The 24,696-nt window shown below is 37.9% G+C and overlaps 2 protein-coding genes across 3 annotated transcripts; one reads left to right on the forward strand and one right to left on the reverse strand.

The window, feature by feature from the left end:
- The first annotated feature begins 1,012 nt into the window (after window positions 1-1,012).
- LOC108989543 lies at window positions 1,013-6,551 on the forward strand. Of its 2 annotated transcripts, none has more exons than XM_018963182.2 (6): window positions 1,013-1,382; window positions 2,513-2,797; window positions 2,930-3,103; window positions 3,243-3,349; window positions 4,285-4,619; window positions 5,617-6,551. In XM_018963182.2, the coding sequence occupies exons 1-6, from the start codon at window positions 1,221-1,223 to the stop codon at window positions 6,204-6,206; spliced, it is 1,653 nt and encodes a 550-aa protein (XP_018818727.1). In that variant the 5' UTR covers window positions 1,013-1,220; the 3' UTR covers window positions 6,207-6,551. The 2 variants fall into 2 exon arrangements, with proteins under 2 accessions (XP_018818727.1, XP_018818726.1); XM_018963181.2 differs by having other exon boundaries at window positions 1,029-1,382; window positions 5,593-6,551.
- A 750-nt stretch (window positions 6,552-7,301) lies between these two features.
- Window positions 7,302-16,059, reverse strand: LOC108989522 (autophagy-related protein 11). Its single transcript, XM_018963152.2, has 5 exons — window positions 14,077-16,059; window positions 10,825-12,511; window positions 8,921-9,141; window positions 8,235-8,448; window positions 7,302-7,943 (listed from the first exon to the last, which is right to left on the reverse strand). Exons 1-5 carry the CDS (start codon window positions 15,018-15,020, stop codon window positions 7,527-7,529), a joined length of 3,483 nt encoding a protein of 1,160 aa, XP_018818697.1. The 5' UTR covers window positions 15,021-16,059; the 3' UTR covers window positions 7,302-7,526.
- Window positions 16,060-24,696: the final 8,637 nt, after the last annotated feature.

The raw sequence follows: 24,696 nt of genomic DNA on the forward strand, positions 1-24,696 counted from the left end.
AAATTAATGCATAGATGATTAAAAAGAAAAAGACAAGAAATGAATCTAGTTAAAATTATGTCACCTCTTACATTATAGGTCGATTGAGTTACACGCTTGTAGAAAATCTTGAATATGTGCTAAAAGTTTTAAATATTTTTTTTTTATTGGAACTAAGTGTATGAGAACAAAATTTCGACTAATGTCAAAGATGCATAGACCCTCGACAAATGCTCGCTCCTTGAATACTTCAAGGAAAAAATTCCCATCCGAGATAGATATTACATGTATCATATGTATTTCTTTAGTAATTAACATTATTTAAAATTAAGAACATTTTTCTTGCAAAATATTCTCACAATAAATATTTCGTGAATGCATTCATTTATTCTGTAGTCGTATATCTTTTTTCTCTCAATATGTGTGTGGTATAGAATGAAAAAATTTATTCATTAATTCAACTTTCATCATTCTCCTATCATCCCATGATGTGATATTAGATGATAGGTTTACAAGTAAAATGTAATAAATAATTTCTAATAACCTATTATCATATCATAAAATAATAAAAAGATAATAAAAATTAAGATGACGAATAACATTATTAGTATAGAATTATTGAATATAATATTCCTTTTATTCGTGAATACTATCAAAGAGTCCAACTAATTATAATATTATTTTATGATCAAATTCTAAATTTTTTTATATATATTTTTGACAAGGAAATTATTATCATTAAAAAAAAAAGTTTCCACTAATAGAGCGGATTTCTCTCGCATCAAATTCAACAGTCCACGTGCCGGCAAGGGATACCCGTTCGAGACAACGTACCATTATCGGATCTTCTTCCACGTGTCTGACCAGACCAAACACCGCCGTCGTTTGAAACGACAGGGACCCACATTTATATCCATTAAATTCTTACGTGTCTGCCAGCGCATGCTCACACATTCTCAACCTGAATGACGAAAATAGTCTCGCTTTTGTACGCGCATATAATGATTGTATTCCTTTAACAAGTAGGGCATTTCTGTAATTGAGCCGTGCTCGCCGTCCCTCTCTAAGCCCGTTAAAAGATGCCCTAGAAATTCCTTCTAGGGTTTGCAGAATCTCCAATTCCAATCCCTTTCTATTGAAAGCTTGCTCTTTTGTTGGGTTTCGTTGTGGATTTTGTTTTTTCTCATCTGGAAGTTTGATCTCCTTTGGATTCTGTTTTCACTCAGTAGGGGAAAGTTGGGATGGTGCAGTTGATGAAATCCGCGAATCTAAAGCATGAGCCTGAAAAGAAAACCGCGGCGTGTCGTGAAAAGCCGCCGGTGAAGTTGGAGATCGAGGACTCGCTTGAAGAAGAGCACGGACCGCTCAATAAGCGGTCAAAGCCTTCTGAGGCTTTCACGGAGGTGGGGAATCAATTTTGGTTTCTTTGGTTCCAATGAAAATGCGGGGAACAGTGGGAGAAATTGTCAAGCTTAAGTTCATATTTATATATTACCTGAGAACATTTAGTTTATATTTATAGAATACCTGAGAACAGCATCAAATTCATTAAATGAACCTCATGATCTCACCTCCAGTTGTTTTGATTACTTGAGACTTGATCAGCAGCTGCATGGAATATTAAGAAGCCAAACGATGTCTTAGCGTTTGGTGATATGGTCATTTTATTTTTCTATAAGAAAAGTTAGTTCTGAATAATCAATGAGTTTACTTTTGTATGCGATCATCGGAAGGATTTCTTTTTTCTTTACAAACACAATGATCCGAGAGTAAATGGGCAGGTCGATTATAAGAGAATATCATGGTCAGTTTGATCCCTGGGAGATCGCAGGGAAAGCCATAAAACGTGGATATCCTATATATGACTTGATCTTGCTGGTTTTGTTTTTAGTTATTGTGGTTTTTTGTATTTGGGAGAGAATAATAGAGGTTTTATCTGTATCTTCTTTTCCTGAGTGGCTTCATCCATCTGTATTCGTTTGTTGTTAAGATTTCTTACTTGATTTGTTTGGACATCTTTTCTGGAATCTTTGTGATGAATACTTCAAGTTTTTTTCCGTTACTTTCAGTTGTAATTTGGATTCCGGTCCGCTAACATGGGATTTGGATACCCGAGAGATCTTGTGCCTTATAGCATCAATAGAGTATTTAATACTGTGAGCAATTCACTCGGCAGCTATCAATACAGCGATTTTAAGGCCCATGTCTATCTCTTTCCCCCTTTATGCTCTAGATTCGGGAAAGATTTGTGTGGAGATCTGAGTCCCTCTACATGGATCCGTTTCAAGACTTGTATCTTAATTTTGAGATTTCATTATATTATTTGTGGTTTTTACTCAGTTTACATGGGGTTATTGATATATTGGTCTTGCTGAGGATTTTAAGAGCTTTTTTTATTGTTAATTTTTACTACCTGTATTAATAACAACGTTTTGGTTTTGGGTCGCCAAAGAAAAATTAAGAGCTTTCTTGCTTTCCACATTAATTCAAATTCTTATAATTATTTCTTTGCACGACTTTGTTGACCAATCAGCAATGGAGTTCTGAAAGTAACGCATTCCCTATCCCTCCTTCGCAATACAACCCGCTTGATGAGCCTAGCCCTTTGGGTTTGCGGCTGAGGAAAAGCCCATCGCTGTTAGATTTAATTCAAATGAAGCTTTCTCAAGGGAGTGGTTCTGGTACAGGAGATTTGCAGAGTGAAAGTTTTAGTGCAATGGCTAAAAAGGAAAGTAAGGTTACCGCTGTATCAGGTACTGCCGACAAACTGAAGGCTTCAAATTTTCCAGCTTCGCTTCTGAGGATCGGGAGTTGGGAGGTATCCTCATTTTTTACTGTTTTACCTAAAACCTTGAAAAGGAAAACAGTATATCTGTTAACAATTTTGTGCGGCTATTATTCTGAGATGTTAGCAAATCTAACAGATTTGTATAACTCTTAACATTTGCAGTATAAATCACGATATGAAGGCGATTTAGTGGCAAAGTGTTACTTTGCTAAGCATAAGCTTGTTTGGGAAGTTCTTGAAGGTGGTCTGAAAAGTAAAATAGAAATACAATGGTCAGATATAATGGCTCTGAAGGCGAATTGTCCTGATAATGGACCTGGTGCATTAAATGTTGTGGTATGTATAGCCTTAATGTGTTTCTCCCTCTTTGTATCTGCTTCTGTGTCTGTATTTAAGTGGTCTGAACCTTCATTAAAATGCTAATGTGTGCACATGTATTACCTGTTAATTCATACACCAGTGATCTCTTATGCAGTTGTCTAGACAGCCCCTTTTCTTCAGGGAAACCAATCCACAACCTAGAAAGCACACCTTATGGCAGGCAACGGCAGATTTTACCGATGAGCAGGCTAGTATACACAGGTAATAGTTGTTTGGGTTTCTTCTCCATTCTCTCTTTACACTTGACAGCAAGACTGCCAAAAACTGTGCTTTTGCTGCATCTTGTACAATTAAGACTCAGCTAGTATCTTTTATGACAACTTGGTGGCATATGTTTTTCTGGATGATATTTTAATCTCTTTTCCATACTTCATTTAAATATAACATGATTTTAGCTGGCTGAGGCTTCATGATTTCCTGATTTTGTTTTTTCTATTTCTAATTGGGTGTTTTTCTTGTATACGTCTTGTGTACTTAGGCTATGTTTTTTGCATTTTTTATAAAAATCTTTGCTCACTTATTAAAAGAAAAATTATTTTATCTTGTCTATTGTTTCTTTCTTCAGTAATTTCCTCTTATAAATTGATAATCTCATTTAGGAATCCTCTTTAGAAATTCATATGGGCATGATAGGGTGTCCCAGTTTGCCCGATTAGTACCCAGTTATCGCCTTCTGGTGTGTTTAGCCTATGCTTATTTTTCATCTAGTGCAGCTCTAACTGTTTAAACTAAACCATCCGGAGAGTCTCTCTCTCTCTCTCTCATGCCAACAACAAGCAACAAGACAACAAGAGAGCATTTGTAGCAAAATTCATTTTGAGTCGCGCACTAATAACTTAGTCCCTTAAGAGAATACGTATTCATAACAACACAATTAGAATGGCTACCTGCTCTTTTTTCTTTTTTTAATGGGTATTGGCTAACTGCTCATTGAAAAGACCCTCTTAGCATATGTACTGCCACATTTCATCATATGTACTAATGAAAATAGAAAAGAAAGAAATATATCATTTGTGGCATGTTACCCAGACACATTGCTCTTGAGACATTCTATTTAAGTGATGCAATTGTTTATGGGATATTTAGTTTGTGAGGCTTTATTGATGGAAAAGTTTTGATGTTGTGGGTTTATATAGGCAACATTTTCTGCAATGCCCACAAGGCGCATTAAACAAGCATTTTGAAAAGCTTATCCAGTGTGACGTGCGCCTTAGCTTCTTAAGCCAACAGCCTGAGATAGTTTTGGATTCACCATACTTTGAACCACGGCCTTCTGTATTTGAAGGCCTTGAAGAATCTAAAGACCATAGTTTTGATCAAGTCGATAGTGGTAGAGGACCCATGTCTGGTTTCCTGGATGTAGCATCATCGACTGCAACACAATCTTCTGCATTGAAGATTGGACAAAAACAGGATTCTGCCGGTTTGGCATTGGAAACTCAATCACAAGAAGCTCCATCCCCCAGTTCAGGTACAATGACAAGCTTGAACATTGTTAAGAACATGATAATTGATATTTTTTACAATATATTTTTATTTGTCTTTTGTAATTTAGCTGTGGGCGTTATTTATCATGCTTTTGATTCACCTTATGATGAAAATGCTTTTGGCCTTGACTTTGTTGTGGTCGATTATGCTTTCTTATGATGCTACCAATCTCTCAAGTATTTGTTGAGTTGCATATTAAGATGTCATATGGTTATCTAGTCTGATATAACTTATCCTGCTTTAGCCCCCCCACTTCTATGATTTTTATAGTAGGTGCATTAATGAATGATATGCAAGCCATATAATGTATTATATTCTTGTCATTTTTCAATAAATACATCAACACAACATTGGCGATTAGGGACCTGCATGCATGTTCTGAAGGCAATTTGATATCTTTATCTGATTTACTTTTCATTTTTTATATTTTGCATAGGGTAGTGCTAGTGTGCTGCCCAGCTTTGACCTCTGGGCGTGCCCACTAGTACAAATTTCTCTTTCTATTTTTTTCTTTAGATTTTTTTTAACATAATAAAAAAATATATACCAATACACTAATAGTCACTTCCTTAATTAGTAAGTAAAAGAAAAAAATTTTAAAAAAAATTTAAATGCATGAGCGGTCAAAATGAGGCGACATAGTAACATTATTCTTTTGCATAATATATAAGATGGCATTGACCTTTGTGCTATAAATACCATTACAGAGTTCGCAAAATGATACTAAATAAATTTGAACTTTCAAAGCTAATTAAAGATTTCACATTTTAATTTTAATGCCTATTCATTTGACAATTTCTCAGATTTGAGAAATGATTGTATTATGAAGTATGAAGGCCTTTGGTTCTCCATTGAAATTCTTTTTGTGTTTCTGGAGACTGGAGGACTTCTGCCTAGCGCTAGGATTTGTTTCTGCCTCGTGTCAATTGGTTAATTGATTGCCTTGCTCATGTTAGTGATGGACACTCGTGCAATTGAAGGTAATGGAAGTTCTGAAGTTGTTGATTCCGCGGATCCAAGAAACTGGGACCAGATAAAACTGACTGGGCTCCATCCATCCATGTCGATGAGTGATTTAATGAGCCATATTGGACATTGTATCTCAGAACAGATGACTTCTGGAATTATGCCCAACACTGATGAAGGTTCAGAATACCATGGAATACTAGAGAACATTGCTCAGTACCTGCTCAATGACAATCAGTTTACGACCGCCTCTGATGATAAATCCCTCATGTCAAGGGTCAATTCCCTCTGCTGCCTTCTGCAGAAGGACTCTACTACAGTCCAGAATTCCCAGGGAAATGAGGAAAGTTGCGACAAGGGACTTAATGACGGAACAGTCGTTCAAGTTAAGCACAATCCTGAACAAAGTCATGATAATAAACGTAGCTCTGATTGGACGGTTTCTGAACAGGACACAAGGGATGTATCTGGCAGCAGGCAGGTGCCAGCCATGTCGAGGAAAGACTCATTTGGGGACCTGCTGCATCATCTCCCTAGAATTGCATCCCTCCCAAAGTTCTTATTTAACATTTCAGAAGAAGATGGTGACAGTCGATCTCCATAGTTCTCTTGTTAACCGTTCCAGAAATTTCAAGAATAAGCTAGATTGCAAAGCCTCTCTCCCTGTCCCTCTCTCTCGTTGAAGATTTAGATGATGTTTGATATAAAAAATCTAATGTCTCCAAAAAGGCGATTGTCTTCTACTTGAACCTTTGTGAGTTTTGGGATTCGGAAATTTGGTTTGATGATGAATCCTGCTCAAGTCCAGTGTAAAGATCTTTTGTATTAGCCGTTAGGTGTTTTAGCTTCATTGTTATATGTCTCCTCGTCTCCTCTGAACAGCGCTCTATATGATCTATTTGTACAATTCAGTGCTAAAATCAATATATATTATGTTTTTTTGGTGATTTATCGACGTTTTTTCTGACGATTATGGGCCCGTTTGGATACAAAGATGAAAAGAAATTATCTCATTTTATATCCTCTCATCTCATCTAATTTCAATTAATAATTTTATTATTATTTACAAATCATCTCAACTCATCTCATCTCATTTTACTATCCGAACGGTCTTAGATACGGGTCCTAAATCTCGTTATTTGAATAGTTATTACCTAGGACGATCTTTCATGCACAAAAATTCACCAAACGATTAGGCGTTTTTCACTTTACATTTTTTTAAGTTTCTGTCAATATTTATTAGCCAAATAAACAACTCTCTCTCTCTCTCTCTCTCTCTTAGGGTACGGAGAATGATCTCTTAGCTCTTACTAGCTAATGCCCCTCGGAGAGCTACAAGCACCCATGGCAATCATGCAACTAAAGAGAAGTTTAACATCTGTTTTCATATTGTAAGATAAATTTTATTAAAAAGGAAAGGGTTGTTCTCATGGGATACAGAAAGTATACATGGAACTCATGCAAGGATAGTTTCATTCAAACAACAAAAGCACCCTCCCAAATTTAGGAGAGAAGGGGGCATTTTCATTTTGCCACGAGCTCCAACCTATTGAAAGTGCTGAAAAATTTGATGAAGTTGTATTCCTTTCGTCAAGGATATTGTTAAGGCGATAGAATGAGAGAAAAAATAGGTTAATGGTAACATTTCTAACAGCTTATACACAAGTGAAACATCCATTTTTGATAGATAAGAACCACCTAAAGATCAAGAGCTGCATTGTATTTACATACATATATTTTTTATATTTTTCAATAGAAAGGAGTAGCTATATGTACAAAGGGGCAGATCAAACTTAATTGGATCATCAGCTGTACAAAGAGAAAATCACGTTCAACTCCCAGCAAGTGGGTTTAACCTTTGATTGTTATATCAGATATGTACATTTTCCATTCTTCCATCACATCTATCTGCCTCGAGCAGGGATCAGGAAGGAGATGGTGAATGAATGCTGGTATCAGGTAACATGGCTACTGTCACTACAAAGTATTCACAGCCAATGGGGAGACCGAAAGGGTTCGAAGTTGATCCTGAATTCAAGGTCAACTGATCGGTCCCCATGTCAGAGGTCAGGTAATCAGTTTGATCCACTCTACCATGCTCCGCCCGAGTTGGTATAGAAGGTATTGGCCTCACAGTTTGGCGTTCAATATGCACGATCTGCCCAACGATGTAGTTAGGTCGGCTTGGGAGATGGTCAGCAAACAAGGCCACAGATTCAGCAGACAAGTAGTAGTTTGAGCAGTTCCGACTGATTGCCTCATAGTGCCCAGCTGGCTTAAGAACAAATGCGGCAATCTCGTGGACTTCCAAGTGGCCAAAAGAAATTTTTTCCTTGTTTGCCTGTAACAAAATCACAGCAAAGCAAAGCTGCTCATTAGTTCGTGGATCAATCAGAACAGCGGCCAGCAAACAAGACAATTCAATAGAAAACAGGCCTCTGCCTTTGAAACCACGAATAAAACACTCATTTTCCACAAGACTTTCCATGCCGTGGTTGAAATGCATTCAGTCACACTGCTTGCTTTTAAGATGTGAAACACCATTTTAAGCCAATCCACCACGTTTACCTTTTTTTATAAGGCCACTGAAAATACCCAAGGAACGCATGAACAAATCAATTAACAAGTTTACCTGCTTCTCAAGTTGATGCTTGGTGTACAAAGTTTTAACCAGCTCTTTCTTATCTTCCAATTCCTTTTTAAGCTGTTCATTTGCAGCTTCAAACTTCAGGTACTTGCCAAGTAGCTCTTCACGGTGCCTCGACAAGAAACTAACTTTATCTGCAAGAACTCGGATGCATTTTCGAAAATCGGCAGTATCATCATCTTCATTGTCATTAATGGAACTGAAACAATTCAAATCAAGAGAACAGAACACCCACAATCATCAAACGGGTCATTGCATCAACACCACATAAATATCCAGAAAAATACAATCTTGACTTTCTTTTGCACCAACTTTCACAGGACAACAAACTAACCTCTCATTTCATCATAAAGCTGTTTTCAGAATTATTTATTAAATCAGAAAATTGTAATCTTAACAATTGATAATCAATTGTTTTTGAAGAGGCACTTATCCCCCTATTTCTAGTGCCCTCTCCCCTTCTTTTGGCTCACAACTTGATAAACAGACATTAGTGTCAGGACGACAATTGAAGTATTTGCACATAATAAAGTGCAGTGAGACATCCACAATGCTTCTGGAGGATTTTTATAATCCTCCTATTCAGCAGGGGTTTAGAACAACGGATGGGGAGGAGGGCCGACATAGACTTTACACATGCATTAAGCTGAGTATGCTGGAAAGTGACTCACTTGGCCAAAGATTGTGCTAAAGTATGCAAGGAATCTGCAAAAGTAGCCACTCCACCCTGTGCATCAACACACTTTCGAAGTCTTTCAAAAACACCATGCATTTTCAAAGCAGATGCACGCAGAGCACTATACTCTGAAGCCCTCCGGTCAGCTGCACAAAGATGGGTCTGGGCTTCCTCTCTTGCTTCGTGCAAACAGTTCTCCAAGTGTGCACAATTCATCTGTCATGCAGGGGGAAAACTACTAAGAAAACATAGAAGCCAATAGGATAAAATTTTCAAATGCATGCTTCTCTACAAGAGGAGCAAAATGAAGTTGAGTAAACCATTAATTGGAGACACTAAATAGCACAACCAGGCAAGGGCCTACAATCCACAGCCCAAAATTTCATGATATAAAGCATTATCAATTTCCCCTTCCATCTAAAAGCCATATAACAATTATACCTGACATTTTGTGTTGATACTGAGTTAGCAATAAAGTGGCAAATTTTTAAATTATCACTGTCCTGAAAACAACCAATCAAAGGAGGTGGTGACTAAATCTGCTGAATAGTTTCATGGTTAAAGGAAAAAAACTCTCGACTCTGGTTCATGCAAAGATAACAGCCATTGAAGCCGCAGGGTTTATTTAGCTTTCCATTTGAGCAGACAAATGATTTCGTGCTCGAGCATGTCTGATTCTCACGACCTCGGCTTAGATTAGAAATCACCGCTAGCATTGAAAACAATTCTTGAGAATTCCTCACATCATTCCGTTGGGTCTACCGAGAAGAGCCTGAGAATTTTACTTCTTGTTTGGTTTCCAATAAAATGTAAAAGGTGTAGGAAGTGATCTGTATGATGGAAATTGTAGATAAAGATTTGGAAGTTGAAGCTTTGATCAGAATGGGTAAAGGTCCCTCTGCCGATGAAGAAGAAAGAGGGTTTTCAGTTTTTTTTTTGGATCAATCGGGTCATACAGGTTTGACCCGATTTTGTTTTGAAGGGCTGGGTCGGATTGGGTTGGCCCCTTAAATGGAGAGGGCTGGGCCGGCCGGGCACAGACCTGGTATTTTGAGCTCGGGTTGCAGGCCTATTTTGCATGCATCTCCTCCTGATGAATATGTAGTAAAATAGTTTCGTCTAACTGAGCTGGTCCTCCATCCATTAGTGTCCAACTCAGGTACCTAAAAACTATGGTCATCTCTAGTATATATGTTCCCACAAGGAAAAAGCCATAGAAAAACTAAAGTCAGCTGAAGAGAGTTTGTAATTTATACACTTAACCCCAAGTTTTGGCAGACTCATGAAATATTGAACGTGTTGAAGATCTCTAGGATTGACTATGTAGCTCCTTGCTCTCTTAACATATCTACTTCTAAGTGAAATCTACCATCCCTCTTATGATAACAAAATGGCAAAGTCAAAGAAGAGGTTTAATTCTAAGCTGCATTTTCACACTGCTACTGCAACCAAGCCTAACCTTGTCATAGAAAGTTCACACAAGTACGTAGCACGTAAAGCTCCAGTATTTCTATACATGCCACAACACCAAATCTTCAGGGTACCATTAGAACTAGTGCATATGCAAAACTTTAATTTCCAGAGTCATCCTAACAACTTCGCATCTGTGTGGGGTCTGGACACACTATACCATATTTACCAGCATAAATGAACTAGTTATTTACATTTAAAGCAATTAGACTGTGCTAAGAGATATAAATAAGTTTAGTCTTGTAAATCTCACAGATGACAACATTAGAACTCCACAGATAGTGTATATAATGAGGGGAATGGAATCATCTGAAACCTGGCCACAGAATATGAGAGAGAGAGAAAGATTTGTTACGGAACTAATGAACAGTTTTTAGAAGCATAATCAACTAAATCCCACGAACCAATAATTTATCAGCTTGCTAGTACCTGGGATTCATCTAGGAGCTTCCGACTTGCTTCCAAATCCCTCCTAAGCAAGGCAACCTCCTCCATGGTAGCTTTAATCTTGGTTTCAGCTTCAGTCAATTGGTTTGACTTATCTGCAAGTGCACTTTGCAATTCCAACAAAAGATCACTGCTGGCTTTGGAATCCAAACTTGGATCAACTGTAGTGTCAGAGGGCACAACAGTCAGAGGCTCAGGCATGCTCTCAGCAGTGGAACTGTTTGTAAGGGACATGCCCAACTGTCCCATCATTTTATCTTTCCCATCTTTATCACTGACTAGCAGTCCTTCACGGTGTGGCTCCAGCATCGAGGAATCAAGCTGAGGATTTAATATTCCAGAGGAATCCATCATATTCTCATCCACCCCCTCTCGAGCTTTGCTTGATTGCCCAGTGAAAATTCCCAGTTTTGCATCCAAAGAATTTGAGATGCAAGAAACCTCATCCATGTGCTCAGTAGTAGATATGCAAGGTGTGTGAGATTCACTGCCCAAGCTTTCTGGACTGCAAACATCAGCCTTCTCAGCCAAAAGGGCTAAGTCAGTTGTATCTTTGTTATTTGACAGCTTCTGCCCTTCCAAATATTGATCAGACAATCTCTGCTCCAATTCTTGAATGCGTTTCTCATAAGACATGCACTGCATCTGCGTCATCCTGAGCATAGATTTAAGATGTTTCCCATATTCATCTTTCAGATGCAAAGCTTCAGCTGTCTTCTCTGCAGCATTCTTCATCATGCTTTCCAGTTTACTATCATCAAGTGATTCGTACTCAACATTGGGGCAGAGGGAACAAATCAAGGCAATGGCAGAAGCAAGGTCAGCTTTAAGTTTTGCATTCTCAACTTCCATTTTGCTAGTTCCAGCAATCTCAACCAACTCAGAGCCTTCTAGAAGATCCTCAGAGTCGTATTTATCAACACTGCCTACGGCAAACTCTTCAGACTCAAAAGAATGAGAACTGTCATTAGACAAAGCAAATGAACCTTTTGAGCTTCCAGGCTTCTCACCCTTTGAAGGCAGTCCAGCCAAATATTCGGGAGCATAGCGATCCAGGTCTGAAATGTCAATGTCAAGCAAACCAGTGTCAAATGGAGCTATATTGACGTCACACTGATTGGGGTTATCGTATAATCCGATAGATGCTAATACATCCCTAGGTATGTAAGCACCGCAAGCCTTCAAAAACTCCTCGCGTCTCCTCACTTCAACCTCCCTCTTTGTGGCAAGTCTTTCAGCCAATTGTCCAGCCATTCCCATGTAAAGCTTCATAGAAGCCTTTCTTCTCACAACTTCTGCAAGGCAGGCTCTATATGCTGGGCCAATTCCATGGACTAACTTCAAGTCCATAAACAGATCATCCTGACGAACCATTGCCTCTTTAAAAACAGGAAACTGTAACTTAGCATCTTTAATGACATATGAAGCATAGGTAATTTTTTGCATGTAATTATGCAGAAAGTTGTTCATTTCATTCTTCTTATCCCTGCAAAAGTCCAGCAGCTTAGAAATTGCATGATCACAAGTCTGCATCCTAGGCAGGTGATTCTTGTCATGGACATCATACATAGGACCCAAGGCCGAAACTGCATCATGAGGACGGAGTGATGAAGATAATTCGTAGGACACACAGTCATCCACAAGTTTCTTCACCGTATATACATCTTTGCTGCACAAATATGCACACATGAATTTATTGGTAAAATTGATGAAATTTTTAAAAATCATATGAATACTGCAGAACAAGGTGTTATAGACCAAAAAAAGGAGATGGAATACAACCTGTAAATAAAAAACTACCATGGTTACAACAGTGGCTAAGTTTATTTTTTATGCATCAATGCAGGTTTGTCTTGTATATGTTTTAGAGAAAATCAGGATGCTTATTTTTAGATTGTCTTCTGGTACTAATTCACCAACACAAATTTCATCTCGTGAAAGGGAACATGACAGAATGACTCCAGTAGAAAACCCTCAACAGCATCCACCATTTTATCCTCTCATGCAATTGAAGAAGGGCCCAGATGATTCAAACACTTATTTCAAAGAAAAACAAATGATTATTGTTCAATCGTGATGGTTACTTAATAGTCAATCACCCCCTTTTGCACCAACCACAAAAATGTCTTCCTCTTTTACCCTTGGTTCATCTCTATCCCCAACGTAATCATTAGGTACTCCGTCCTCACTGTTCATGATCTGTATCATTCCATGCCAATTATTACACCATACAGGCAACAGAGAAGAGCAAATGAGGTCCAAAAGACCAAAAAGGTAGTTCCTTAGCTAAACACCATACCCTACCCTGCTGTCGAGTTTCCTTGTAACGGAAGTACATTCTTAAGCCATGGTTCCCATGAGCTCAAGATCATAATGTAACATGGATCAAGACGGGAAAAAAGAAACGAAAATATAAGAAAAAAATGGGCGTGCGCGTGCACACACACCAGGTTCCTGAACAGTGATATGGTAATATGATACATAATCTGAACTATTCCAGGATACATACTGAAGGCCAACTAATATAAGGCATAGATGCATGTCCATTTGATGGTCTATATGTATGGCAAACAGCTAAATAACACATTGGGCGGGCAAGCACTTTTAAATTAATTTGAATCGCAAAACACTCAGCCATATATCTATAAAATGCCCTCCACGTGACATATACTGAGTATAACATAATCCTACGACATAAGATTAGCATAACAAAGGCAATGTTGCAAGCAGCAACGAAATATATATATGCCTACGACAAGTAATGAGACGGAGATGCACGTATCATGGAGAACTTAGGTGAAGGGCTAAATTGCATGTGCTTGGTAAGCATGAGCCTGTAATTAGTTTGGGCATCAAAATCCCATTTTTATAAAACCAATGAAATTTTATTAGAAAGCACAAAAGACTCAATCCTAGTACACAGGAAGTTTGGGTATCGAAATCTTCAACCATACAAAAAACTTCTCCATGTGAAAAACGCCATGTATAATATTCCTAAGATTAGCATAGTGTTCGAACATCATTTCACAAAGCAGCAATAGCGAAAGCTCTAAAACCAATTCTTGGCCATTATGTAACTAGGCCACAACAAACTTTGAAATGATCAAATGACCCATCCAGCAAGAACTGTAATCATGCCCAGAATGAGGACAAAAATAGGCATTTTGAGGCAAATCAAATAAGCAAAAAATGTAAGTATCTCAAACTATTGCAACAATAGCAAAAAACACGCACCTCAAGGATTGCAGTATACTCTTTTGTTCATTGATGTATTGCAGGTGTTCCTTAATCATCCCCTCCAAATTCCTGGTAGAAAAAGAAGCCCTGCTAGCAAACAATTCCTCAACCTTGCGTTTCACCTCACCAAACATTTGCTTAAATTGTGAAACCTTATTCTCAAACTGCTTGTGGGAACCGCTGCAATTCTCAGCTGACTTCCGCAAGTTCTCTTCCTTCACAAAGTCCAATAAGCGCTTGCGGGTGGTAGTCTGTAAAGCAGGGGGCAGTTTGACGGATCTCAGTTTCTCAATATCCCTCCCAAAATTCACCAGGAGATCCGAATGTATTCGCTTCTGCTGTGAATAACGCTTCATGAAGTCCACATAGTTTTGACTAATCACCTTATAGTATTGATCCAAGTTACCCTTAGCAACCTCCAATGCCCTCTCTTGAACCTTTTGCTCCCTCAAAAGCCTCTCACAGTTCTCATATTTCACCTGGCTACGACTATAAATCGCATGTCCCCGGTGGTAATGGTACCTGAACTGCCGCTCATATGAAGGTAAAGCCTTCAAAGCAGGGTCAGAAGCTTCATCCAAAGGATGAGAATTATGTGAAGAGGACGGTGATGGAGGGTCCACAATATCCAGAATATCAACTTGCTCAGGCGGAGGAGGCGCTGAATTGGTTTGCAATCTTCCCTTATTGAATATGAAGACTTCTCGGTCATCCAAAGGAAGCTTATACGCTGAAAGCGGCCGCTGCGGCTCAAGTTTCATATCCAAACAGAGAACAAGCTGATCATTGAAACTAATCATCGACGCGGATTCAATGAACCGCATGACCGCTTCAACTGGCATGGTTTCATCGCAGTCGAGCTCAAATGATTGCCCATTCTCAGCAATATGAACCAGAAGCTTTCCTCCATGAACCAAACCGTCAGTGATAGACGAGCTCATTTTATCCTCAGAACAATTCTTCTCCACAAATTCCCCAAACCCACCTTGTTCACACAATGGAATTCTCAACCCAAACTGCAAAAATGGCCGATGCAAGTTCTCAGCTAGAGCTGAAATACCCAGAAACAATGCAATTTGACTCCTTTAACAGGCAATCCCCACCCAAATGAAGAGATTCCCAATCGTTAGACCTTGAGCATCGATAGAATACTGAAATATTTTCAAACTACCATCAAAATTCAACAAAAGCAACGCAATTCTAAACATACCCCCCAATGATTTTATCGAAAAGAGACACTTTCATCGACCCACCATCGAAACCGGCCAATACAAGCTATCCACCGGAGACTTTCCCACAAAAGAACCCCAAATTTAATGGCAAATCCTTCCCAAAACCCTGATCAACACCAACCCACAATAAAAATCTTCAAAGGAAAAACCCAAAAAAAGCACCAATTCCCAACAAACCCAACAATGATTACACCCACAACCTCCAACGTATCACCGACCACCGTTAAACACGAAATTAACCGTAGTCCCTAAAGAACCACCGATTTTTTCACCGTAAAATTCTCAATTTCCCTTCCACCAAGCCCCAACTCTTCCCCATGAATGACGGCCCACAACCAAACCCAGGGAAGAACCCGACACGACCAACTGAGTCGAATATGAAATCCAAGCAAGGTGTTAAGGAGAAAAAAACTTGGGCTGGGGCACGAAGATAATCGAAGAAGGCGATTACGTGAAGATAAGGATCTTCTAGAATTTCTTAGTTTTTTCTTTTTTCTTTTTGTTCCGCACAAGGTTTGCACGAACCCTTTTTCTTGTATGCTTGTTATATATTGTAATCTACGCAACCCTCTTCCTCTTCCTCTTCCTCCCCCTCCTCCTCTTCTTCTACACTGATTACTCCTCTCTTTTTATCTTTTCAATTAACAAACACAGAGAACCTTCTGTGGTAAGTAACCACCACGTCGTAGCAGACGAACTGTGTCTCTATCCCTCCCCGTCTCTTTCTCTCTAGGCACTACAACTTTGGAAGAACAGAAAAACAATGAGCTTTATCATACGCCTAAATAGGGAGAAATAGGAAGAAAGGGGAAAAAAAAATGATTTCCCGTCTGTTTCACTGTTTTATTTCTACTACACTTCTATATTTAAAAAGAAAAATGGTAAATTTACTTAAAAATTATTTATAAAATATTTATTTTTATACATATCAATTATTAATATTTTAAAATTTTTAAAATTTTAAATTTAAATTTAATAATTTGAAAGAAAACTAATCCAATAAATGTTATAAGTAAAATTATAAATATATGTAACACCATTATCCAATTAAATTTTATTCGCCTAATATCATTTTGAAAAATTATATTCTAAGTACATCTAATTTAATTTTAAAAAATAAATTTTAAAATTTAAATTTTATAAATCAAATCTTATCATTTTTATCTTTTAATTTTGACTTTTTATAATAAAATTTCTTGGACATACATCATAAACTATTCTAAAAAAAAATTTAGATTTTGTAATTTTTGTTTTGATTTTTGAGAATATTTACGGCTACAAAAAGATTTTATAAAAATAAACTTGTAAAATATAACGTTAAATACTTTACAAAGTTCACATCAAATTATCACTATAATTTTATAGAATCAATTTTTCTGTATATAATTTTTTTTTAAAAGATTATATAAATTCAAGATAACCATATCCTTCTTCATGCTAAATTTATTGTTCTAATAAATTTCAAGTGTTTTTTTTTCTGTCAACTGCTTTGGTGGTAACTTTCAAGAGTTATTTTCATCACCCTTATTATTTTCTTTGTAATTTTGGTTGGTCTCTAACAAGATGATAAAAATTAGATTGATATTAGCGTGAGATAATGACGAGATTCAATCCATATCACTCGTAGTTATCTTCATCTGTCAACATTGTTCATAAATGTACATGCAACACGTGTTTTCTATGTTAATATTGTTGTTTTCTATGTTAATAATGTTGTTTTCTATTTTCCTCGATCGACAAATTATCTCAATTTATTCCATTTTATCATAATAATTTTTTTAAAATTTTACACAAAATATAATAAATAATTTAATTTTTTTAAATTTCAATTTAATTTTTTCAAATCTCAAAATAATAATGATATTAAAAATAATATTCTAATAATATTTTATTCAACTTTTAAATTTTATTTAAAATCATCTCATTTCACTATCCAAACGGAGGCTAAATTAGGGAAAATTTTATTTATACTTATAAATTTTATTACATAGTTACACGTGTTGATCTAAAAATAAAAATTTTAAGTTTGATGTTTTTTTAATAAAAACTAAAATGTAAGTGGATTAGCATATAACGAAAGTTTTACCTTTTCCTTCCGGAACCCCTCTCTCTCTCTAAAGAAGAAAACCTCTAGATTTGAGTTTCGTTGGGCCTCCTCCTCCTCTCCATTCTCATTCCCTCCTTACTCATTTATCATCATCATTCTCCTTCTCATTTTATCATTTCTTAGTTTATTTTTCTTCTTTCAAGGTCGAAAAAGTCAGATTTTAAGCCTATATTTTAAAAATCCAAGCCTTTAAATTATTATAAAAAGTGCGAGTACTTTTTTTTTCCTCTGGATTTTATTTGTCACTTTCGTTATTTACAATTTGGAGTATTTACAATATTTATTTGGTATCTTCAATATATAAATGCAAGTCTATGCAGAAGCTGCTAATTAAATTGTCACAAGTCAGTCACTACATTTCCAGTCACAATCACTTTCCTGTATTCCAAATTTTAGACCATGTTGCAAATTGCATTGTCTCATGTGCAATTTCAACTACATGTCCAATTGGAAAATGAATTATATTTCAAATAAGATGGCTAAATTAAGGTATTATTTATTTATTTATTGCCAACTTGTTTCTTTCTAATACTCATCATGTGATCAGCACATGCATGCAGTACTGGACGGCATCATCAAGTACTACTAATTAATCAATTTATTAAATAAAATAACTGGGGAAATATTTTCATATGATGAAATAATAATGTTTACAAGTGGAACGCTAATTTTAGCCATTTTTTAAAAAGAATGAATAAAAAATAAGTATTATTTCTGTGCCATCTGAAACTTACCGCTCAAATGGTTATGATAAATGATACTTACAGCTGTGAATGTATAAATGCTGTACAGTCACTTTGAAAAAAATGAATAAATATGAGACTCATATGAAAAAAAATTAATTTTTTAATAGTAGACTTCACTCTTTTTTAAAATGACTGTACGACATTTGTGCACTCTATGACTGTACGTAACATTACTTAAAAAAAAAAAAAAAAAGGGTATGGTCAAACTATAGAGAATATGTTGCTGTTTTTTTGGAGCAAAAAGATCAAGAACAGTGTAAAGAGGTCAAGAAATTTCATGGACGACTCATGGGGAAGAAGTCATCGATCGATCGGCCATCACTCGCGCATGAATGTGTTCGGTATTCTGTACTGAATGCAGAAATGGAGATCAGGAAAGTGTCCATTTTGGTGGGCAAGGATAGATAAGTCTTCCACTTGTCAGCATAGAACAAGCTAATCTGAAATTAGTTGGTAGGTTCATGGCAGTTTCCCACTCTGCTGAGGTGCCAGCAGCATCCTGTGACTACGTATCTCATGAAGAATATGTTGTGATTTGGCTGACATTGTTGTTCAATTCAAACTATCTGCCTAACATTCTCAATTCCTTGTCGGTAATTAATGTCATTGCACCAAATTCAAATGGGTTTTCTTGGTTAGACAAATTTGTATTAAGTAACCAGGATGACAAATTCAAATACAGATTCTCTTTGATTTTTTTTTTTTCAATAAATTAGACTGTTTCAATTCAAATGAGATGTATTGATTTATAACATTTAATCCCCTCCATATAATTTTTCGTGTAATCCTACGTAAGTAGTATTTAATATTGTGTCTATATTTAAATATTGAAAGGTGTTAGTTCGATTCTTCACATACATATATTGTTATTAAAATTTATTTATTTAGGCTAATGCTATGTTCCAAAATTTATTTGAGAAAAAGAAAAAAAGAAAATTTTTGAACATCTGCCTAGTTTGGGTTCTCAGGTATTTTCAAAAGATGAATATTATGCATTAGCTACTATTCACTCTCACACCCCACACCTATAACTTTTTCATAGGGTGTGTGGATACTTTTCATAAGATTTGAATATATTTTTCATAGAGTGTGAGGTGTTTTTCATAGGGTGTGAGGTGTGAAGTAGTAAATAATGACTAATGAGAAGAATTTTTCCTCCTTCTCTGTGTTTAGATGTTAAACTGAGTTGAATTGAGATGATGAAATATTGTTAGAATAATATTTTTTAATATTATTATTATTTTGAGATTTGAAAAAGTTGAATTGTTTATTATATTTTGTATTGAAATTTGAAAAAAGTTGTAATGATCAGTTGAAATGAATTTAGATGAGTTTAAGAACCAAACAAAGCTCCGAATACCTTACTACTATTTATTATTTTATTATTATTTTTTACCTACTATTCACTATTATTCAATATTCTATCAATATTTTTTTAATATTATTCACAGAATATCTGAGAAATATTCTATCATTACTTTTTTAATACTATTCACAAAATACCTTACCTCACTACTAGGCCTGCAACCTGGCCTTGTAAAACCGAGTTTGCACCCAATCCGACCCGACAGACCTCATGAAAGAGTGCGATCCGAACCGACTCGACCCGAACAAAATAAAACCGGGTCGAATCCGTATGACCCGACCTTTAAAACGTGATCGTTTTCCATGCTTCCATAAACGAAAATAGAACTCATTTACAAACGGAAGAGAGAGAAGTGGTCTTGGGACTAAAGGAGAGGCATTCCAATGCGTCCTCCTACGAGCTTTGTGGAAGATTTGTCGGGGTTTTGGCACGGTGCCGGTAGAGGAAGAATGCAAGCGCGGGGAGCATTCATAGAGTGACAATCCCGATGGAGATTTCATTTGCGACGGTTTTGCAATCCCAACGGAGGTGCAATTGCCACTCACCTGACCCTCAAGTATGCGCTTCGGATGGGGGCTCCAGTGCTGTGCTCCAGTCCGCGTTTAAGGACTCTGAGACGGAACCGTGGGCGGCTACTCTCCGGGTTTGGTGCTGGGTGGTTGTTACGCCATTTGAGGTACGGTGAAGACAATTTTAGTCTCTTGCAATTTGTTTTTTTTTTTTAAATCTCAATGAGGGTTGTGTGTGGTGCTGGGGTTCTCAGTCTCTCTAATTAAGTTCTTTTCTTTCTCCTAATTCATCTCTAGTTTTCATCTCGCAAATCTTTTGTTTGGTTAGCCTGCGTGTGGGCTGAGACTGAGTGGGCGGCAACTGGTTGGTTAGGTTTTGAGGATCAGTATGGTTTTATACTGTCGGACGAGTTGACACCCATTAATAAACCCGTTATTTAGTCGGGTCACCAACCTGCTTAGATAATACCCGATAAAATACGGGTACGGGTCAGGTCAACCTAATCGTCCAGCGGGTGCTCGGGTGAAATGCACACCCCTACTCACTACCCAAACGCAACAATCACAGAAAATAACAGTATCACAAAAGGCTGTGTTCCACCTTTGAAAGAGAATTTTGAGACGAAAAACTTGAGGAATTGATGGGAATAATTATTTATAGCCTAAAACTCTACTTAGATTCTTTATTTACAACCTTTCACGAATTCTTTATTCAAACTCTACTAAGATATTTTTTCAAGTGCAAAATTTACACGATGTGGTTTCTGTAAAATTCAGTACTATCTATATAAATGTATACAAATATTATGAATTATGTTAAACAATAGTTTTGCTGAATTGATTCGTATTATTTCATTGAGAATAATATATAGCTATGTATGGTGATGCTTTACATGGAAAGAAATCAAATAATTTACATGGAAAGAAATCAAATAATGCCGTTACAAATAAATCAAATATTAGATAGCAAAATTGGTGGGATGTGCAAGAATCATGGAGATGCGAGAATCATGGAGACCGGAAATTCTGATGTGCTGTAATACTCCCCCTCAAGTTGGCGCATGAAGATCCGTAATGCCCAACTTGTGAGATAAGTGATGAAAGAGATCAGAACCCAAGGCTTTGGTGAAGATGTCGGCAATCTGCTCTGAAGAAGGAAGATGAGCGGTGGTGAAGAGACCCGAACGAAGTTTGTCATGTACAATGTGGCAATCAATTTCAATATGTTTGGTACGCTCGTGAAAAACTGGATTTTGAGCAATGTAAAGGGCAGATTGATTGTCGCAATAGAGAGTCATAGGGTCTTTGTGAGAGATGCCAAGATCATGAAGCAGCTGTTAAATCCAGACTAGTTCACATGTAGTGACGGCCATGGCACAATATTCAGCTTCGGTAGAGGAGCGAGCAACAGTTGTTTGTTTCTTAGTACGCCAAGAAATGAGACTAGAACCAAGTGTGATAAAGAAACCGGTAGTGGAGTGACGAGTGGTGGGGCAACTGGCCCAATCAGAATCAGTATAAGCACTAACATGCAGATCATTAGAGGAAGAGAAAAAAAATGCCTTGGCCTGGAGTGTCTTTAATGTAACGAAGAACACGTGTGGCAGCAGTCATGTGCAGAACCCGGGGGGCATGCATAAATTGGCTGAGAATGTTCACTGCAAAAACAATGTCGGGTCGGGTAATGGTGAGATAAATGAGTCGTCCAACTAACCGTCGATAGGAGCCGGAATCAGGAAGAAGATCGCCATCAGTGTCGCTGAGCTTCAAGTTTTGTTCCATAAGGAAGGAAGCAGGGCGAGAACCAAGAAGGCCGCTATCAGTAAGGATGTCCAGGGCATATTTCCGTTGATTAAGAAAGATGCCAGAAGGAGAGCGAGCAACTTCAAGTCCCATAAAATATTTGAGAGGGCCAAGATCCTTGGTTTTGAAGTGAGTGGAAATAATGGTTTTGAAGTAGGTAACCTGAGAAAGATCATTGCCGACAACCAAAATGTCATCAACATAAACAAGAACAATGGTGAGGTTTGTAGCAGTGATCAAGGTGAAAAGGGAATGATCTGCCTGAGACTGAACAAAACCTGCAGTAAGAAGAACAGATGTTAGTTTAAAAAACCAGTTATGGGAGGCGTGCTTGAGGCCGTAGAGGGATTTCCGTAGACAGCAAACCCGTGTCTCCCCCTTAGGACAATAACCGGGAGGACTTCCTCATCAAGATCACCGTGTAAGCATTGTTGACATCCATTTGGTGAATAATCCAATTTTTGGCAGCAGCAATAGCAAGAACACAGCGAACTGTGGTCATTTTGGCGACAGGGGCAAAGGTTTCATGGTAGTCAATGCCTTCAACTTGAGTGTAGCCTTTGGAGACGAGGCGAGCTTGGTGACGTTCAACAGTACCATCTGCTCGTAATTTGGTCTTAAAGACCCATTTGCAACCAATGGGTTGTTTACCAGGAGGGAGTGGTTCAAGAGTCCAAGTAGAGTTTTCCTCAAGAGCACGGAGTTCAGAGGACATAGCTTCACGCCAGTGAGAGTGGCGAGTAGCTTCTGAGGACTGTGCAGCGGTTGAAGTAGCAATGGACTCCGTGGGTATGGTGGGACAAATATAATCAAGTAGGTCGGGTGATAGTACGACGTGGGCGAGAAGCGGGAGGGATAGGGTCGGGAGAGATGGTGGGAGGAGAAGTGTTAGGAGTAGTGGGATTTTCAGGAACAGGTAAAGGGAGAATGATGGAAGTAGACTGAGGTGGAGACACAAGAGTTTGGAAGGGAAATTGATTTTCATGAAAGGTAACATCAGGGGAGTAGAAAATGACATGTGTGTCCATATTGTATAACTTATAAGCTTTGTGGTTGCTCGGATAACCAAGGAAGACACAACGCGATGCACGGGGTGAAAATTTATCACGATGAGCAGTAAGGGTTTGAGCATAGCAAAGGCAGCCAAACACGCGAAGATGTGTGTAGGTTGGTGGAGTATTTAGAAGGATTTGAAAGGGAGTTTGATTTTGAAGAGAGCGAGTAGGGGTTCTATTGATGAGATAGGCAGCGGTAAGAACACATTCGCCCCAAAATTTGAGGGGTAGATGGGCCTAAAAACGAAGACTACGGGCAACATTCAAGAGATGTCGATGTTTATGCTCCACAACACCATTCTGTTGAGGAGTTTCAACACAAGTACGCTCATGAATGATGCCATGTTCATGAAAAAAGGTTTGTAGATTTTGAGAGAGAAATTCTTGGCCATTGTCAGTGCGAATATGTTTAACGGTGGAATTAAATTGATTTTTGACAATGGCAAAAAAATGCATTAAATGACTAAAGGTTTCTGATTTAAAACGCATTAAATAAATCCAAGTGGTGCGTGAAAAATCGTCAACAATAGTCAATAAATAATGTGCTCCACAAATAGAAGCAGTAGAATATCCACCCCAAATATCACAATAAATTTGATTAAAAAGAATCGTACTTTTAGTAGCTTGAGTTGGAAAAGGCAAGCGAGTATGTTTAGAACGAGCACAAACGTCACAATAAGAAAGAGTACAAGGACTATCTAAAATATTAGGATTAATAAAACTGGAAGGATGACCTAGACGTTGATGGCATAGGGTCTTATTGTCAAGGGTGTGAGCAGAGAAAGCAGCAACTTTTGATGGCCGAAATATATAAAGTCCATTACAAGCTTCACCCGCTCCAATCAGCCTCTTCAATTGAAGGTCCAACAAAATTTGCCGTCGATGGAGGGGTTTGTAAGAGATTCATGAGTTGTTGATAGGTTTCGGAGGAGAGTCCTGGAATCGGGCTGGACGAAGGACCAACTGGAACCGGGTTGGAAGCAGCGAGATGGACGGTGGCAGAAGGAGGTTTCCTGAGCAGAGATGGCCTTTGGGTATTGCGTGGTTCACGGCCTGGTGGGTAGCCGATAACGCGCCAGCAGCGATTCCATAAGTGGCCATCCTTTCCGCATTCGGTGCATTTGAGAGGTGGCCGTGGATGAGAGGAACTCCGAGCAGCAAGAGCAATATTTTCTGGGTGGAGACGGGATACTTGAAGGAGCCTCTGTTGTTCTTCTTGAAAGAGGATGGAAAAAATTTTATTCAGAGATGGAAGAGGGTCAGTGGCAAGGATTTGGGACCGAAGAGCAGCGTAGGAATCATTGAGGCCGAGAAGAAATTGAAAGACGCGTTCATCTTCAGCCCTTTTTTCCAAGGTAGTAGCATCGGTGAGGGGTTGGAGATTTCCCAACTCATCCCAAAGCTGTTTGATATTGTTGTAGTAATCGGGTATAGAAAGTTGGTTTTGATGAAGGTTGGATATTTCTCTTTTAAGATGGAAGAGGCAAGCATTATTTCCATGGCTAAAACGAGATTCGAGATCAAGCCAAACATCTCGAGGATCATCGTGATAGTCCAAGGAATTGGCTAGGGGAGGGGTGATTGTGTTGAGAAGCCAAATTAAGACCATGTCTTTGGTGCGGTTCCATTGGGCATAATCAAGGGAGGTTTTGGCAGGGGCATTGAGAGTACCATCAACGAAAGAAAGCTTGTGTTTAGCGTTGAGTGCACGGGGAATACCACGCTGCCATTTTGGAAAATTGTCATCGGTGAAGAGATCGGAAATCAGAACGAGACTAGGAGAATCAGAGGGGTGGAGG

This window comes from Juglans regia, chromosome 6 (genome assembly GCF_001411555.2).
Source record: "Juglans regia cultivar Chandler chromosome 6, Walnut 2.0, whole genome shotgun sequence".
NCBI classification, from domain to species: Eukaryota; Viridiplantae; Streptophyta; class Magnoliopsida; order Fagales; family Juglandaceae; genus Juglans; species Juglans regia.